This window comes from Tursiops truncatus, chromosome 13, assembly GCF_011762595.2.
Source record: "Tursiops truncatus isolate mTurTru1 chromosome 13, mTurTru1.mat.Y, whole genome shotgun sequence".
NCBI lineage: Eukaryota > Metazoa > Chordata > Mammalia > Artiodactyla > Delphinidae > Tursiops > Tursiops truncatus.
The window spans coordinates 61893748-61912129 of record NC_047046.1 but is presented as its reverse complement, the minus strand read 5'-3'; the positions used below and the strand labels follow the sequence as shown (position 1 = coordinate 61912129).

General features: G+C 50.0%; 1 protein-coding gene across 2 annotated transcripts in view; it reads left to right on the top strand.

Moving 5' to 3' along the window:
* Nucleotides 1-18382, top strand: part of LOXHD1 (lipoxygenase homology PLAT domains 1) — a 201300-nt gene that overhangs the window by 112534 nt on the left and 70384 nt on the right. For both annotated transcript variants that reach the window (XM_033837947.1, XM_073790898.1), the window contains exons 22-29: nucleotides 1573-1739; nucleotides 2493-2597; nucleotides 6850-6978; nucleotides 8116-8280; nucleotides 8779-8960; nucleotides 13354-13470; nucleotides 14211-14373; nucleotides 18017-18171. In XM_033837947.1, the coding sequence (XP_033693838.1) occupies nucleotides 1573-1739; nucleotides 2493-2597; nucleotides 6850-6978; nucleotides 8116-8280; nucleotides 8779-8960; nucleotides 13354-13470; nucleotides 14211-14373; nucleotides 18017-18171 (1183 nt within the window). The remainder of the gene's footprint in view (nucleotides 1-1572; nucleotides 1740-2492; nucleotides 2598-6849; nucleotides 6979-8115; nucleotides 8281-8778; nucleotides 8961-13353; nucleotides 13471-14210; nucleotides 14374-18016; nucleotides 18172-18382) is intronic.

Genomic DNA, 18382 nt, shown 5'->3' with positions numbered 1-18382 from the left:
TATTATTCATAAATTAGTAAAAGTTTAACTTTCCCACTCATATATTTGAAAGGCAGAGAAGTGGAACGATATACATTTTTCACTTAAACACTAATGTCATAGCAATTTGGTTTATATCTCCCAAGGTTAAATCCACATCTCTCAATACACAGGTGCCCCTCTGTGCCCCATCCGAGCCCCTGGGCCAAGGTGGCGTCCTCTGGCGCTGCCCCTCTACCATGCTGACGTTGGGAAGCAGTAAGGACTGTAGGAGGATGGGGGGCTCAGACAGGGACGAGACCCTGGGCCTACACTGCTCCCACCTCTCCAGACTTTGACCAGACCCTGAATGCATCTTATGCACCTGGACAGCGGTGGGGAAGGGGTGCAGATGGGGCTGTAGAGATGGGCTGCATCCCCAAACCCTCTGAGTTGTTCTGGAAGCTCAGGGGCCCAGTGGGAACTGTCCAGCCCACAACCTCCAGAGATCCCAGGCATGGACTGAAGAGGAAGAAAGGAAGCATTAAGAAGAATCATCATCATCTTCACAATAGTTTTAGCAAATTCCTAACCAAGAGCGTACTGAGAGCCAGGCAGTTTTTTGAAGCACTTAAAAATGTTTGAGTCGGGAAATTCTCACAACCACCTATGAAATAGGCACTATCATCCTCATTCTACAGAGGGTTGCCTGATAAACTGCAGAATGGCCAATTAGATTTGAATGTCAGATAAGCAATGGATAAGGTTTTAGTATAAGTATGTCCCCAATACTAGATAGGACATACTTATATTGAAACATTATTACTTGCTTATCTAAAATTCCAATTTAACTGGGAGTCCTGTGATTTTATTGGCTAAATCTGGCAACCTTTGCACAAAGAAGTAAAGAAACTTGTTCAAACTCACATGACCGTAGGCCGCAGAGCCAGGATTCAACCCCAGTCTGGCTCTAGAGGCGAGTCCTCAGTTCCCGCACCCTGCTGCCTCTCTCGGCCCCCATCCTTAGTTCCCTTCCGTCCAGGCGCCTTCCTTGCTCTGGGTTCAGCCTCTCCACTGAGGAGTCTACCTCGGACCTCCCTTCCCTGGGTGATGCCCGCTGTCTGCTGTGCCAGCTCCTTAGCCATACTCTTTGCACCTTCCAGAAGCATAATTGGGTCATTCCATTAAAATCCACTAATTCAGCCCTTGGGTATGAAGTCCCTCCTATGTGTACAACATTCTCTGCCAAAGTGGCTCTGGCTAACAGGTTGATTCTAGAAAAGGCTGGAACAGTCCCCAGAAGCCCCTTTTCCTCTAGATTCCTCCAATAGGACCCTGATTGAGGGTTTGCTGTGCTCCAGGCACTGTTACCCAGCCATTTTCAGTGGGGCTGTATGGAAACCACATCCCATGTTTGTTGTCTACTCTAGCCAAGTGACTAATGGGGTGACTCCCAGGCTAGGTAGGATGGGAGGGCAATGCTGGGGGTGCGGGGGAAGACAGGGGAGCATTTGGGCCCCATGATGGCCTCTCGTTCCTCAGCCCATGACTACTGTTTCATGACACCTTTCCAAAGAGACATCCCTCAATTCTCCTCACCCCCTGTCCCCACAGGTACTACTTTCCGTGCCAGCGCTGGCTGGCAGTGGAGGAGGATGACGGCCAGCTGTCCAGGGAGCTGTTGCCAGTGGATGAGTCCTATGTGCTGCCGCCAAGCGAGGATGAGGAGGGTGGGGGAGATGACAGCAACCCCCTCGACAACCTGGCCCTGGAGCAGAAAGGTTTCCTAACCTAGAGCTGATTTCTCCCCTCCAGCACCCCTTTCCTCTGTCTCTCCCCCACTAGGTCTCCATCTTCCCTTCCCCTGTGGGCTCTGGGCACTTCCTTCCCTGGGAATCTATCTGTTCTCTCATTCCTCCATGGCAAGAATGGGGAGGTGAAGGGGGCGTATTCTCACATGTCTAGCATATGGCTGGGTATGAAGTACATGGCCTAGCATGGAGTTATTGTCAGGAATAGAATGGAATGGAAGGAATGGAATGGAATGGAATAGAATAGAATAGTTATAGCTGACTCTGACTTAGACTTGTGTCCTCCCCTCCAGGCACATTATAGACTCTCAATATGGATATTTTCGTCAAGGGAAAGAATGAACTTTCAAGAGTTCTATGACACTTGTGTTCCCTTCCTTGAAACATGCATCCCTAAAACTTCCCAACCTGAAGGAGTCACACCAGGGCTCCTGGCTGTTGAGTCTCTGAACCCCACAGTCACCCCAAGTCTTCCCCAAGCATCCTACAACTTTACTGATTGAGGGTTTCCTGTGTGAGCTGGATGTGGGGTGGGGGAACCTCATCTCTGCCTTCAGGAAGTTTCCAGACTAAAGGCAGCTGCAGAAGAACACATGCTACAAGTAAAGTGATTCATAAAAACAGCCAACACAAGCAGAGAAACATGCTCAGTACGTTTTCTTCCTCCTCCCTTCATGGGAGGTGGAATCTACCACTCACTTCTCCACACTCTTCTCCTGGCAGATAAATCTACCACATTCTCAGTGACCATAAAGACCGGGGACAAGAAGAACGCGGGCACCGATGCCAACGTCTTCATCACACTCTTTGGCACTCAAGATGACACTGGTAAGAAAGCAACGCAGGGCCGAGGTTCACCCACGTTCCCCTCCAGGGAGACTGGGAGATTCAGTGCAATTTTCCAAGGAATTACTGGACGTGACTCTCCCTCTTTCTCTCTTTTATTTTAAGAAACCATATTTTTAAATTCTCTTTATTATTTTATTTTATTTTATGAAGAATACTTAACATGCAATCTATTTTCTTACCAAATTTTAAATGTACGATACATGGTCATTGACTATAGGTATGTGGTGTACAGCAGATCTCTAGAGCTTATTAAACTTACTAAACTGAAACTTTATGCCTGTTGATTATTAAACCCCCATTTCCTCCTCTCCCCAGCTCCTGATAACTACCATTTCCGTCTTTGATTTTATGAATTTGATTTTGATACCTCATTTAAATGGAGTCATGCTGTATTCATCCTTTTGTGTCTGGCTAATTTCACTTAGCATAATATCCTCAAGAACCATCCACATTGTTGCATATTGGAGAATCTCCTTTTACAAGGCTGTATAATATTCCATTGTATGTACATACCATATTTTCTTTATCCATTCATCTGTCAATAGACATTTAGGATTTTTCCCATTCTTAGCTATTGTGAATAGCGCTGCAATGAACACATGAGCGCTAATACTTTTCAAGAATCTGATTTCAATTCTTTTGGATATATACCCAGAATTGGGATTGTGGGTTCATATGGTAGTTCTCTTTTTAACTTTTTTAGGAACTTTCATACTATTATCCATAGCAACTGAATCATTTTTCATTCCCACCAACTGTGTGCAGGGGTTCCAATTTCTCTACATCCTCACCAACACTTGTTGTCTTTTGGTTTGTTTGGGTTTTTTAAAATTTATTTATTTTTGGCTGCATCAGGTCTTACTTGCAGCACATGGGATCTTTCACTGCGGTGCCCGGGCTTTTTGTTGCAGTGCAAGGGCTTCTCTCTAGTTGTGACACGTGGGCTTTGTAGTTGTGGCACGCAGACTTACTTGCCCCGTGGCATGTGGGATCTTAGTTCCTGACCAGAGATGGAACCCACGTCCCCTGCACTGAAAGGCAGATTCTTAACCACTGGACCACCAGGAAAGTCCCCTTTTGTTTTTTTGATAGTAACCATCCTGACAGGTGTGAGATATCTCATTATGGTTTTGATTTGCACTTACTTCATGGTTAGTGACAATGAGCCTTTTTTCTTATACTGTTGGCCATTTTTATGTCTTCTCTGGAGAAATGTCTATTTAAGTCCTTAGCCCATTTTTAATTGGGTTCTTAGTTTTTTTGTTATTGAGTTGTAAGATTACTTTATATATTTTGGTGATTAACCCCTTATAGATATATAGTTTGCAAATATGTTCTCTCATTCTGCTTTTGTTTTTGTTTTTTTGTGGTACGCGGGCCTCTCACTGTTGTGGCCTCTCCCGTTGCGGAGCACAGGCTCCGGATGCGCAGGCTCAGCGGCCATGGCTCACGGGCCCAGCTGCTCTGCGGCATGTGGGATCTTCCTGGACCGGGGCACGAACCCGTGTCCCCTGTATCAGCAGGCGGACTCTCAACCACTGCGCCAGCAGGGAAGTCCCTTCCATTCTGTATGTTGCCTTTTCACTCTGTTGTTTCCTTTGCTGTGTAGAAACTTTTTAGTTTAATGTAGTCCCTCTTGTTAATTTTATTTTTTGTTGCTGTGCTTTTGGTGGCATATTCATGAAATCATTGCCAAGACCAATGTCATAAAGTGTTTCTTTTATGCTTTGTTCTAGGAGTTTTACAGTTTCGGTCCTTCTGTTTAAATCTGTAATTCATTTTGAGTTGATTTTTATGTACAGTATGAGATAAGGGTCCAAATTAAGTATTTTACACGTAGACATCCATTTCCACCATTTATTGGAGAGGCTATCCTTTCCCCATTGTGTATTCTTGCATGCCTCTGACTCTTGAAAGATTTCATGCAACTAGCCCCAACAGAGAAAGGCAATTCCTTTTTTCTTAAAAATCTCCCTGTGAGGTGACTTGTCTGCCTCGGTTGTGAATGCCAGTTCTTTTAAAATTCTTCCTAAATCTTACTAAGTCAGGCCTACTGCATTCTGGGGACAGAGAGCCCCCTGCCCTCTCTTGGTCCTCACTGCTGCCTCTACCACCTCTACCACCTTTGGAAGCCATGTCAATCATCTTCCCTTCGGTATCCTCTCCCCAAGTAATGGTGCCCGATTCTTTGTCCAGGCCTTTCTGAAAGTTTTTACCATTTCCTGTGCCGTTCCTTGAGGTGTCACTCTGTTTGACTTTCAAAACTGTAGCAAACGGGCTCCTCGGTCCAAACAGCGAGTGATCTCTTCTCTGTGTCTTTTGCCAGCTTTCTCCTTCTGTTCTAAAGGCAGAGGTAGCCCTAATTCTATCTCTACCTCAATAACAACCCGGGAACCAGTGGCTCTTCCCAACCTCCAGTGAGATTCAGCCAGTGGGTTCCATGGTACTCTCCAGATGAGATGCTCAGGGAGTCTTGGGGTCCTTCTGGAGCCTCTGTCAAGGCAATCAGAGAAGGTGGAATGTAGTGCTGGAGTCAGCCATCCACTTGGACCATGTGTCCAGCCATCCTGTCTGAGTTCAGAGAGGAACCAGTCCCTCAAATATGTAGTCATCCCATATTTGCTCAAAACCCTGTGGGTCCAGAGCTCTATGCCAAGAATTGCCAAAGAATGAAGGAGCTTAATCCCTGACTTTGGGGTGCTCTTATTCTAATTCAGCACTGTGGTGATATAGAGCATGGACTCAAGCTTGACTGATTGGTTTAAACTTCTGCCCTACCACTTATTAGCTGTGTGACCTTGGGCAAGTTCCTTAATCTCTCTGTGCTTTAGTTTCCCCCATTTGTAAAATGGAGATTATATTAGAACATGCCTCATAGAGTTGTGTATTTAATGAAATTGAACATGTAAAATATTTGAGACAAAATGACACTCAATAAGACATTTATTATTATTATTATTTACTAGGTTAGGTAATGCAGATATAATGAATGAATCAGGCCAAAACTTATAAATGAACGTCCTTGCAATAGTTACTGAGCCATGGTCAATGAAATTGAGGGGCCCTAACAACTGCTTTTATTTGCCAAGGAATTGCTATGTGTTAGGCACATTCTTGAAGACACAAGTCATCATTTTATTAAATACAACAACTCTATGGGGAAGACCATCCCTTTTGACATTCGAGGAAACCAGTTTCAGGGAATTAAGTAATTTGTCCAAGGCCACCCAGATGCTAAGTGGCAAAACCGGGCATCTAACCAAGGTCTGTCTGACTCTGTGTGCTGAAACCAGTCTGCAATGAGTCTAGATTATCAGAAGACTTCCTACATGAGGTGGGACTTACAGGGTTAAGGAGACTTAAAAGCTGAGGCAGGAGGAGATGGTGATGATCCTGAAACCACCTTAAATTTCAGACTGACACGCAGCCAGAGTCCCAGGACAGATGATGTATGTGAGATGCCTGGTCAGGGGCATTTGAAGCCAACCCTCCTTCTGTCATCCAGAGAAGAGTCTCCAGAGAATTCCCGCATGCCCCATCCCTGCAGGGGAGGCCCTGTTTCCCCAGGGAGCGTGGGAGGGTGGCTCTGTCACTGGCTCCCTCCCGGCCATGGAGAAACGCGGGGATTGTGAAAGGGGAGCACACATTGACTTAGGGCCCCACCACTTCCTCCTGGATGACCTTGGATAAGGCACTTAATTTCTGGGTGTGTCTCCTTTTCTTTAGATGCAAACTGGAAATAAAAATATATATGTCAAGGGCTTCCCTGGTGGCGCAGTGGTTGAGAGTCCACCTGCCGATGCAGGGGACACGGGTTTGTGACCCGGTCTGGGAAGGTCCCACATGCCGCGGAGTGGCTGGGCCCGTGAGCCATGGCCGCTGGGCTTGCGCATCCCGAGCCTGTGCTCTGCAATGGAAGAGGCCACAACAGTGAGAGGCCTGCGTACGGCAAAATAAATAAATATATAAATAAATATATATATATATATATTATATATATATATATATATATATAATATATATGTCAAAAGATTATTGTAAAGCTTAATAAAAGGACATACATACACACACACACAAAATGCCAAAGACGCCAAGTGGATGGTAATTGTACAGTCTAAATTTGATGAAAGTTCAGAAATTTGGTCATGATGAGGAGAGACGAAAAAGGGTGGTCAGACTAGGTTGGGAGGTCTCAGGCCCAGCCAGTCATTTGGGGTCATTTGGTTGGCAGGAATGACCCTCCTGAAATCCTCCAAGACAAACAGTGACAAGTTTGAGAGGGACAGCATCGAAATCTTCACAGTGGAGACCCTGGACCTGGGAGATCTGTGGAAAGTCAGGATCGGCCATGACAACACAGGTCTCTGCCTTCCCTCCCTCTTTTCCTGGCTAAGAACGTGAGGACCATGGTCAGGTCCCCGTGGGTGTCTAGGCAAGAATCTGAGGTAGACTTGGATGTCATCTGCCTTCCATAATGACACAGCTTGCTCAGTCCCTCCAGTCTGGTAGAGTCCTGGCTGCACGCAGAGATTCTGGTCTAATTGATCAGGGAGGGGCCAGGACGCTGGTGACTTTTAAAGCTTTCCCCAAAACCGCACTCCCAGAAATTTCAGTGGGCAGCCAGATTTGAGAATCCCTGATCAGTGGTCCTCAAATTTGAATGTGTATCAGAGCCACGTTGGGGGGCTTGTTAACACACAGATTTCTGGGCCCCACCCACAGCCTTTGGTTGGAGTAGGTCTGGGGTGGGACCCGAGAGCTTATGTTTCTCACTGGTAATGCTGAGGCTGCTAGGCCGGGGGCTCCACTTTGAGAACCACTGATGGAGCCAGTTCTTCCCAGAACCCACTGACACTGCAGCCACACAAAAGCTGTGCCCAAGTTTGTTCTCTCTCAGTAAAGCAGACTCATTTTCTTGGTCTTCAAACCATATCTTCTAAGCCTGAGGAAGGAGGCCTTCCTCCTTCCCTCTGGGACTGAGGAACAGGGTCTCTGCCTGGCTTCCATTTCTTTCTTTAAACCTGAGCACTCACTTTCCCAGGGAGGAGCATCGATCCTTCACTAGTTTCCCTTGCCTTCATGCATCGCAAACTGAGGCCAGGGAGCCCAGTGTCTCGCCCCGTCACTGGGTGGAACTATGGAGTCCTCGTGAACACAGGCTCTCTCTGGCATCTCTGGGCTCCCTCTTCGGAGCACCTTCCACCTTGGACAGTGTGCTTGCTTCCCTCCCCTCAGACTCTCTGCCTCCTGTCATCTCCTCCCCATGCTCCTTTGCTCTTGCTAATTTCACTGACAGTAGGCTGGAGTGTGATCTACCTTCAGCTGGGTGCAGGGGAATCAGTTCAGTAATGCTGTAAGCAAGAGGGATGGCATGTTCACGGTGGAGCTGTAAGCGCCAGCCGTCGAGTAGGGAAGCGTGTTTGGAGTCCCTGAAGTTGTTCACAGAAAACCATCTGTGCAGAGGTCCTTGATGAGTTCTGTGTCTCCTTCCCTCCAGGCAAGGCTCCAGGCTGGTTTTTAGACTGGGTAGAGGTGGACGCCCCATCCCTTGGAAGGTGCATGACATTCCCCTGTGGCCGCTGGTTGGCCAAGAATGAAGACGATGGTGCCATTGTCAGGGACCTCTTCCACGCGGAACTTCAGACAAGGCTGTATACACCATGTAGGAATCTTGCACAGCAAGGCTGGGCCTCCTCCTGCACCCCATTGCTCACCACCCCAACTCAGTCCCGGTCCATCATCCAGTGTTGACCCTTGGCCAGGCACACCTTGGAAATTCCCCTGGCCCTGTGCTGGCTGTGGACAGAGCCCTGGACCCAGGGAAAGGAAATATGGGATGTATTCCACACTGTACCCCAAACTAGCTGGTGACAACAGGCAGAGTGCCTGTGCTTTCAGCCAGTCTGTTGTACTAGCTCTGTGATGGGAGAGGCACGGAGACCCTGGTCTGAGGTGAAAGGAGCTTTCTGTGGGCACTAGGCATGACAAAACACCTCCCCTCACCCTGTGGTTGCTAGGCAACCATGTGAAGGTTCAGGTCCCTGGGTAGCAGCTCCCAGTGAAGGGACCATCTGGGGTGGTGGTGCTCGTGAAGAACTTGACCTGCCTGTGTCCTGTTTTCACCTCCCCTCTGACTTTGCCCTCTGTCCCCCACCCTTAGTTGTCCCTTACGAGATCACCCTCTACACCAGTGATGTCTTTGCCGCTGGGACAAACGCCAACATCTTCATCATCATCTATGGCTGCGATGCTGTGTGCACCCAGCAGAGGTACCTGTGCACCAACAAGAGGGAGCAGAAGCTGTTCTTTGAGAGGAAGTCCGCCTCCCGCTTCATAATGGAGGTACCTGGGTCTGGCAGGCAGCCGGGGGAGCCAGCCGGGGGAGCCAGAACTGGGGGCGGGATGGACCAGAAGACAAGAAGGAGCCCTTTGTCCAGAGTCTGACGTGTGCCTTCCGTCTGATGCGCTGCTGTGAGTGAGGGAGACAGGCAGTCCATCCAACCTCTCTGAGCCTCAGCGCATCTGAGTAGCCAGGAGGACAGTGAACCTGCCCTTCCAGGACCAGTGTCTGAATCAAAGGTGATCATGAGTGCATAGGGCTTAGGGAGCTAGAAGCACAATTCCAGTTCCATTGGGGCCATCTCCAGTGCTACCAACAACAGAGACCCGTGGAGAGAGCCGGCTTCCAGACTTTCTCGTCATATAGTTGTCTCCCGTTCATCTGCTGAGCTATGGCCAATCCTCTCATATACAAAAGAGCATCCGTATATTCCTCCGCTCCCCCTCAACTCTGGCCTGAGAGTCGTTCGACGGTTACTGTGGATGTATGTCACCACATCCACACCTTGGTATTCTCTGCACTCAGTCCCGTGCCTCCCTGTGCACTCCACCGCGTGCCAGGTGGGGTGGGAGAGACAAGGGAAGAAGAGGACCCAGACTATGCCTGCAAGGGGCTTGCAGTCCAGCTGGGGAACTCCAGATCTCACACGAGGCTAATGAGAGAGTCTGGCGATCATCATAGTAACTGATCCTGGGGGTAGGAAGGCACCATCATAGGGCTTTACCCATATTAACTCACTTAACCCTCATAGCAACTCTGCGCTTTAATCATCCCTGCTTAAATATGCGGAAACTGAGGCACAGAGAGTTTAGTAGCTTACATGAAATCACACAACCAAGGCATAGTGGAAGCAGGATTCAAAGCCAGGAGGACTGGCTCACGATATGTGCTCTTAGCCGCTGTAGTAGACTAGTCCATGGTGATGAGGGCAAACAGCGGGGCTGGCTGAGAGTGCTATAGGTGCTCAGAGATGGGAGAGGGCTCCCTGGAAGTGGTGGTTTTGAGCTGGACCTGAAAGTGGACATAAGCGGGAACAAGGAGGGAAGGATTCCTAGCAAGGGGAACATCGTGGCCAGAGGTGGAAGTCAACACAGCAAGTGGCTTGAGGTTTGGCCAGAGGGGCTAGGAGGAGAGTGATGCGACTTGGCTAGAGGACGAGATGGAGCAGGACCTAAAGGGGATGACTCTGCAGGACGAGAGATGGGAGCCAGGTAGTGGGGACCTTTTCAGATGTGCCCCTTACTTTCTGGTGGGAAACAAAGTCCAGAGCCCCTTCCTTCTTCCTCGGGCTGTGTCTGCCCTGGGGGACACCCTTTCCCCTCCCCACCTTCTCTGGGAGCAGTCAGCACTTCTGGGAAGTTTGCCACCTTGGTGGAGTTTTGTTTGTTTGTTTGTTTTTTGCAGTGCGCGGGCCTCTCACTGCCGTGGCCTCTCCCGTTGTGGAGCACACGCTCCGGACGCGCAGGCTCAGCGGCCATGGCTCACGGGCCCAGCCGCTCCACGGCATGTGGGATCCTCCCGGACCGGGGCACGAAACCATGTCCCCCACATCAGCAGGCAGACTCTCAAACACTGCGCCGCCTTGGTGGAGTTTTTTAACAAGGAAAATTCAAGGGTGATTCATCTGCGCACACAGAGCAACACCTCACCCACCCGAGATGTCAAGGCGTGTGCGTCATGCAAGCCTGATGCCGTCAGGGGCCCAAGCTGTGATTACACCTCAGCATGGCTTCTGGAGAGTTTTATTAATGAAGTCCACCTAATGGGCAGCTATAATTTGCCAGCAATTTGTTGCTATCTTATTTCTTTTCAAATCTATCTGGGAGCTGCGTGTATGAGAGCTTAGAAACAAATGAGATCGCTTTGTGTCCCTGTCTCTCCATTTCTCTTTTCCAGTTGATCTTCAGATAAGAGGTGGAGCGCTGGTTTGCGAGCCCATAACCCTGGGTTCTGGTTCTGCTCAGCCTCTAACTCATGAGCAAGCCCCATCCTCTCTCCATGGCCTCGTCCTCAGGCACACGGATCGGCTGGGAAAATAACAACAATAGCTAATAATTACTGAGCACTTCCCATGTGCCAACCTTGTCCTCAGCACTTGGTGTCCCAAGTCACTATTCCAAGAGTTAAGCTGGCAAACGATTCCATTGGCCAGCTGCCTGGCAGCTCAGCGTCCTTGAGTGCAGATTCTGTGAGCCACGATCTCACCTGTAGCTTCCTGTTTCTCCTGTTGTCAAAGGATAAGGCCCTGTGAAATCACTGGTCTCCGTTTAATGATTCAGAAAGCCCGGGGACTCGTGGGGGACACCACTTCTCTGATGATGCATGGGTGAGCTGGCCAGCGGGGAGTTGGAGCAGAGCTGCAGGGCAGCAGAAGCAATGACAGTTATAGCATCTTGTTAACTCAGGGTGTCTCCAGCAATGTGGCACCATGTTGGTCACTTGGAAGGAGAGAATCACTGACAAGAAGAAGCACGTCTGCGATCTTAGATGTAGGAGTGACCTCGAAGGGTTGCTCTGCCCATGCCTCTGCCTTCAGCTGAGCAATCTTCCTATTTGATAGATGAGGCAGTTGAGACCTGGAAGGTCAAGTGCCTTGTCTAGATCACACAGCTCGTAGGGCTGCAACTGGGAAGGATGGAGGTAGGGTGGGAATAGGGGGAGGTTTCTCAAGCAGTGCTGATGGGCCTTCCCATGGCTGCTGACTGTGGGCCTGTGCGTGTGTGGAGGGTATGCAGTGGTGGGAGCTGTTCTAGTTCATTCCCAGGTCACATCTGTCTAGAGTTATAGAGGCTTTGCATTTGATGAATGACTCACTAACTCATTCAGATGCCATTCACTTATCGGGAGCTCTCATCCATCCTGGAGCCGTCTCTTTGTAGCACTGAGACCTTGATGGAGCAGGCCAGGCAGGTAGCTTAGCACAGTTGCTACCAGGAAACTCAAGTCTGCACACCCTCTTTAACCCCCAACTGCCAAAGCAAAAGGCATGAATTCCGTGGACCAACCATGAGCCAGAGCACCTGGGTATTACCATATTTCCCTACCCTCTTTTCCCTTTACCCCGACTTCCTTGTTTATATCCACCTGTGATCGCTCAGATCCCCATAGGGCTGAGGCAGGGTGTGAACTGATACCTACAGCACCATTTCAGAAGAGAATATGACACATGAGAACTGGGAGAGGCCCTGGAGTGGGACCTGGTGGGATGACGGAGGGCAGCCTGGCAGAGAGAGAGCCGGGCAGACAGGTGCCAGCTGAGTGGCTGCCTTGCCTTGTGTCTGGCCACCTCCTTGCTTCCTTAGAGGGCTCCGAGGGAAGAATCTGGGGATCAGTCACTCCTGGCTGAGTTCCTCCCTTGCACCTTATGCCCATAGGCTCCAGGCAGGAGAGACGGGAGATCACAGCTCCTGAATTTCAGGGACTCACTGTGGCACGCACGTAATCAGCTCTTTCATTCAAGGGGACATTCATACATACCTTGGTGGTTAAGGTTCAGCACTGCATGTGAGAGAACCCAGCTGACTTTGTCATACCCATTTTTCAAATGAGGAAACAATCATTCTTTCATCCTTCCATCCAATAGTTATTGAGAATGTAGGTTCTGGGCTTTGGGGATGCAGTGATGAGCAAAACAGATGTGATGCCTACCCTTGTGGCTTTCAGTTGTAGAGAAGAAGGTATCACACCTTCTTTATCACACAGGTAAATGCAAACTTCTGAGAACTGCTGTGGGGGGTGGTTATAGGGTGCTGTCAGACCCTAACATGAAGAGATTTGACTTTCTTAAGGTGGTCAAGGGGGTTCCCTGAAGAAGTGATCCTTGAGCTGAGACCTGAACGATGAGGTTGAACAAACACTGGTTTAGGTAAAGAAGAGAAAAGGGAAGGGGCAGGGGGAGCATGTGCAAAGGTCCTGTGACAAGAGAATGTAGAGTTTGAGGGACTGGAATTTGAGGGATATAGAAGAGGAGTGGCTGGAGATGAAGAGGGGCTCTTGGGGGCCAAGGAGAAGGTAAGGGTGGTAAGAGAGGGCATGGGCAGAACTAGAACTCATCTTCTGATACCCCCCAGTCAGTTCTTAAGCCACTGCTAGAAGACAAGGAGCTGGGCTCCACCATGAAAAGGTGTGGGGGCAGCCTCCCAGAGCTTGAGTGAACTGAGTTCTGAAGTCTAGGCTGATGTTAAGCTTGCGGGGAGGAAGGGAGGGATGAGCACGGCATATGTAGGGGAGGGCGGGGGCTGGCTTGACTGGACAGGAGGGACATACTGGGAGAAAGTGACCCCAGGAAGTTCAAAGGGACTCAAGGGTGGATGCCCTGGGGAGGCAGGGTTTTGCTGAAGTTGTACTTTCCAGGACCTTTCAGCCAACATCTGGTACATTTTCTCCTTTCCAAAGTTAGAAGATGTGGGAGAAATCATTGAAAAAATTCGCATTGGCCATGATAATACGGGCATAAATCCTGGTTGGCACTGCTCCCACGTGGACATCCGCAGGCTCCTCCCAGATAAAGATGTGAGTTTCTGACTGATCTGTCCTGCTGTTTCTTTTGTTCCTTTTCAGAAGAGATTAAAGACAGATTCTTTGTAAGAAACGGTAGCCTTTTTAAGTTGAGATAAAATCATCTAAGGAAAATTCAGCCAGTTCACTCCGAGTGCAGGAACTAACTCAGGTCCAAGGCAGAATCTTTTAGAACCTGGCTTATGGGTCAAGAAGGAGGGTCTGGGCAACCATGTCTCTGCTCCCCACCCCCAAAGCCATACTACCAGTGAGTGACCAAGTGTACCCTTCCTGCAACTCAAGGTCAACTCAGAGAAAGAAACCCACCTAACCAACTTGGAAAACATTCCAAAACCACGAAATTCTAACCCTAGGAAGCAGCTGTCAGTCATGGCTGTGGTATGAGCTGGGAGCTGGGAGCAGTTTAAAAAAAACAGAGCTTCCTCCCCTTGCCTGCTGAGTCTGAGTCTCTGGGATGGGGTTCAGATATCTATTTTTAAGTGACTCAGGGAACTCCACCTTCAAGAGCCTACCCCTGACATGGTGTGGAAAGTGCTTTAAGTAAGACTGGATCTGCCGGAATTGGGGCAGGCCGGGTGGGTGGGTGGGGGCTCCTCTGTGGCTTTTGTATTATCAGTAGGGCTCCATCACCCCTGTCCTTGGTTGGTCCCCATGAGTGTTGACATGGTGATGAATGACTGAAGTTGGCAGTTTCCACATTAAGGGCTCAGTTTCCTCCTTCCTCCTCACCCCAGGGCACAGAGACCTTGACCTTCCCTTGTGATCGATGGCTTGCCACCTCAGAGGACGACAAGAAGACCATTCGAGAACTGGTCCCTTATGATATCTTCACTGAGAAATACATGAAAGATGGGTCTTTAAGGCAAGTCTACAAGGAAGTGGAAGAGCCTCTGGACAGTAAGTGTGGTGTGATCGCCCTCATCACTGTCAGCAGAGCCCTCCCTTGTAGGGCACCTGCCCTGTGCTGGGCGGAGCCTTTGCACCCAGGAGGTAGAGTCTATAATTACCTTCACTCCATAGAGAGGGCAACTGAGGCTCACAGAGGTTACATAACCTGCCGAAGTTCACTCAGCTAATAAAATGGCAGGGCTATTCTTCAAAGGTACTCAGCACAAACTCCGAGGTTTGTGCGCAAATCCTCTCCTGGTCTGACGGTGTGATCATACATCCAAATGTGTGCCCTCCTGTGCCTGGACTATACTGGTCCTTGTTCTCTCCCTTGCTTAGTTAATTTGGCTACTAATCTGCAGGGCTTGGTCCTCTCTGCTCTTGCTGGATCCAGCTGTCCCAACCGAGTATGAATCAAATAGCATCCTGGCTTTGTACAGAACTGGAGCTGTGGCGTGTTTGTTCTCAGGGGCTAGGTGCAGCTCCAGTGTCCAAGGTCATGGGTTTCCTTTCTGTATGTGCCAGTTTGCTTGTTCTCATTGATGAGGTTTTTTTCTGCCTGATTTGCCCCAGCCTGACCACACACTTCTTGCTCTCATTCCTTTGCTTTTGAACTACCATTTTCTGGTTCTCTTCTTACCTCTCTGGCCGGCCCCTGAGTGACGTTCTCCCTTCTCTTGCCGGGTGGTATTGCTCCAGGCTCAGCCCTCAGCCTCAGCTGAGCCTCTGCTATAGCTCTCACATTTCCTTTAGTCTGAGTTACCATTTGCTTAAGAGAGAAAAACAAGTGTTGCCTCAATAACATGCCTTTCCCTACCCATATCCCTTTCTCCAAATTTGCTTTGCTATTGAATCTGGCGGATAATCCCCTTTTCTACTTGGATCCCAGAGGCTGCCCAGGAAAGCTGGCCCGGTGGCACACTTTGCTGTTCTGTATTAATAACATGCCAAAGATGTTTCTAGGGAAACATCTTTCCACGGAGAGCTGTGTGGCCTTGGTGGGATAGGGAGGGAGGAAGATCCAGGAATAGTAGGATTTGACTGCATGACCACATTGCCCAGCACCCGGACGCTGAATCGGTTTTCCTAATTCCCAAAGGACTGGAGAGAGTGGCGGGGGGTCGGGGGTGGGGAGAAAGGGGCAGGAAGGCCATTTAATCGCAGCCCTGGGGACACAGCACCCCACTCTGGGACGAGGGCTCCTAGAAGAGGTCCCGCCCAGGTGTGAAGCAGGGCTGAGTGCACAGCCAGCAAATGGATGGGGAGAGAAAATGAGGGGGGTGGGGACAGTCGACTGTCGTGTCTAAACCGTGGCAAGATTCCTAATGTTACCTCATGTCAGTATTAGCCAGACAGGCGTGGGAGATGTTGACTCTTTTCGACACGAGAGGATTTGTTTAATGCACACGTGAAATGCTGGCCAGATTCTGAGCTGAGCCGAGCAAGGTGGGGGTGCTGGTTCCTGTCCTTGAGGGGACAGGCCTCTGAGAGCAGTTCTCCCAGTGCGTCAAGGAGGCTTAGCCAGCACAGTGCTGGGTGGGGCGGCAGAGAAGGGAGGGTGGGAAAGGGGACGTAGGGAGGGGGCGGAGTTCAGGATTGGATGTGAGTTTGTGCTCTGTGGTCTAGTCAAGGTGGACATGGGGGTGTGGGTCCAGAACACAGGAGGGAACTGGGCTGGAGATGCAGCCGCGGGGAACTCACAGAAGTCAACACCCGGAGCAGGCCGGGTAAGAGCTGCGGGAAGTGGACTGTCCTGGGAGACGTGGGCATCCGAGGGTAGGCAGACGATCAGGAACCTATAAAGCTGCTCAGGGAGCAGCCAGAGAGGTAGAAGGAGAGCAGGAAAGAATAATGCTGTGGAATCCAAGGGAAAATGAGGGTAATGATAGGAACCGTGTTCTGGGCGTGAGCGTGTTCCATACCAACCGGTAAGAGCAGCTCACATCACCTTACTCTCCTACATTTAATTACAGGTGGTTTTGAGCCCACTTGCAAGGGTTGGTAAGAAAGTCCATCTCAGTCACTGCAGGGAGGGGGCATCCCCTTTTCTAGGGTCTTATAAAAATCCGAGGCTCACATCAGGGGCCTGGCCCTTAGTCCAGGTGGGAACAACCTACACCTGTGGTCTCCTGCCGCTCGGTGACACTGCTGCTGCTTGCTCCCCGCCGACATGCAGGTTTCATCTCTCTGGATGGCAGCAATGCTTCCCCATGGACCCTGGCTTTGTCAAAAGAGCCTCTCTCTCTCTCTCTTTCTTTTTTTTAATAAATTTATTTATTTATTTATTTTTGGTTGCTTTGGGTCTTTGTTGCTGCGTGCAGACTTTCTCTAGTTGCGGTGAGCGGGGGCTACTCTTCATTGCGGTGTGCGGGCTTCTCATTGTGGTGCGCAGGCTTCTCATTGCGGTGGCTTGTCTTTGTTGCGGTGCACGGGCTCTAGGCACGCGGGCTTCAGTAGTTGTGGCTCGCAGGCTCTAGAGCGCAGGCTCAGTAGTTGTGGTGCACGGGCTTAGTTGCTCCATGGCATGTGGGATCTTCCCGGACCAGGGCTCAAACCCGTGTCCCCTGCATTGGCAGGCGGATTCTTAACCACTCTGCCACCAGGGAAGCCCCAAAGACCCTCTCTTCAGCCTGGAGGCCTCCTTGCTTCAAGTCCCCAGATAAGCCAGGCAGCTGTCTCCTTATTGGGTCCCTTTGTGCAGGTGAGGATTTCCTACCACCCATAGGGACTCTCTAACCCTCACCTGCTCCCAGGCTGGGGAAACTGACCTTCTTCCCAGTTGGACCATTTCCGCCTTCACCTCAAAGCCACAACTTTAATCCTGCCCCTTGGGGATAGTCCAGCTAAGTCCCCTCTTCCCTGGCCTGGAACTCCAAAGCCCCTAGGATAAAGGAATATGGAGAGGAGATAAAGAATGCTCAGGCTTCCTAAAAACAAAGCCTTGCCTTTCCCTCCTGGGCTGCGGATTGGGAAAGGGGCTCCTTTGTTCTTCCCTGATGAGTGTAGAGCAGCAAAACAAAAACAAGACAGTGTTTAGTTTCATTTTCCTGAATAACTTTTAATAACTGTCACACCAGTATTTTTTGAGCCCTTTCCAAAGGCCATAGGAGATAAAGGAGTGGGTGGCAGTGACTGTGGCTTTGGTGAGGGGGGTTTCCCTGGAGTGCTGGGGGCAGGCTGGTTGAAGAGTAAATGAAAATACGAAAGACACTGAGGGGAAGCTAGTCTTTCAAAAATATTTGATTTTTTCCATAAACCGTTTAGAAGGATCTGGCACTGATACCGGTCACCCTCACATGGGAAGGCACCTTACTGTCAGTGTGTCACGGTAGATAGATTTAGTGACCACGGTGTGCATGTGTGTCAGGCAGTTTCCTGAGTCTTTCCCCCGGAAGCTATAAGCAGCTGGAGGGGTGGATGGTTTGAGGGGGCTGGAAAAGTCTCCATCCCTTGGGTCTCTTAGAAGTAAACTTCCCACTGGTGAAGCCACTCCGACCTGTAGCAGAATGTGTGTAAGGGAACAGACAAAAGGAGGACACTCAGTTCTCCTGGAGTCCCGGGCCACAGCTGAATACCACCTACAAATCCAGTTCCCCCAAACCTAAACAATGCCATCCCTTTCTTCCCTTTGTCTGTCCGGCTGCCCACCCAGTTGTGCTGTACTCGGTGCAGATCTTCACAGGAAACGTTCCCGGGGCAGGGACGGACGCCAAGGTCTACATCACCATCTATGGAGACCTCGGGGACACGGGAGAGCGGTACCTCGGCAAGTCGGAGAACCGCACCAACAAATTCGAGAGAGGAACGGTAGGCGGAGCCCGCCGAGTCACCCCGCCCCTCTCCTCCCTGTCGCGTTATCATTATGGGGGGTGGGGATGAAAGGGGCCAGCTCTTTTTGTCTTGGAACTTTGCGGGATGTCATGCACCCTTATGTGGGCATTTGCCCCCCACAGAGTCTGCTCCCCTTCTCTCAGCCTTCGCAGGGTCCTGCATGTGGAGTAGGGGTGGGGCTTGAGCA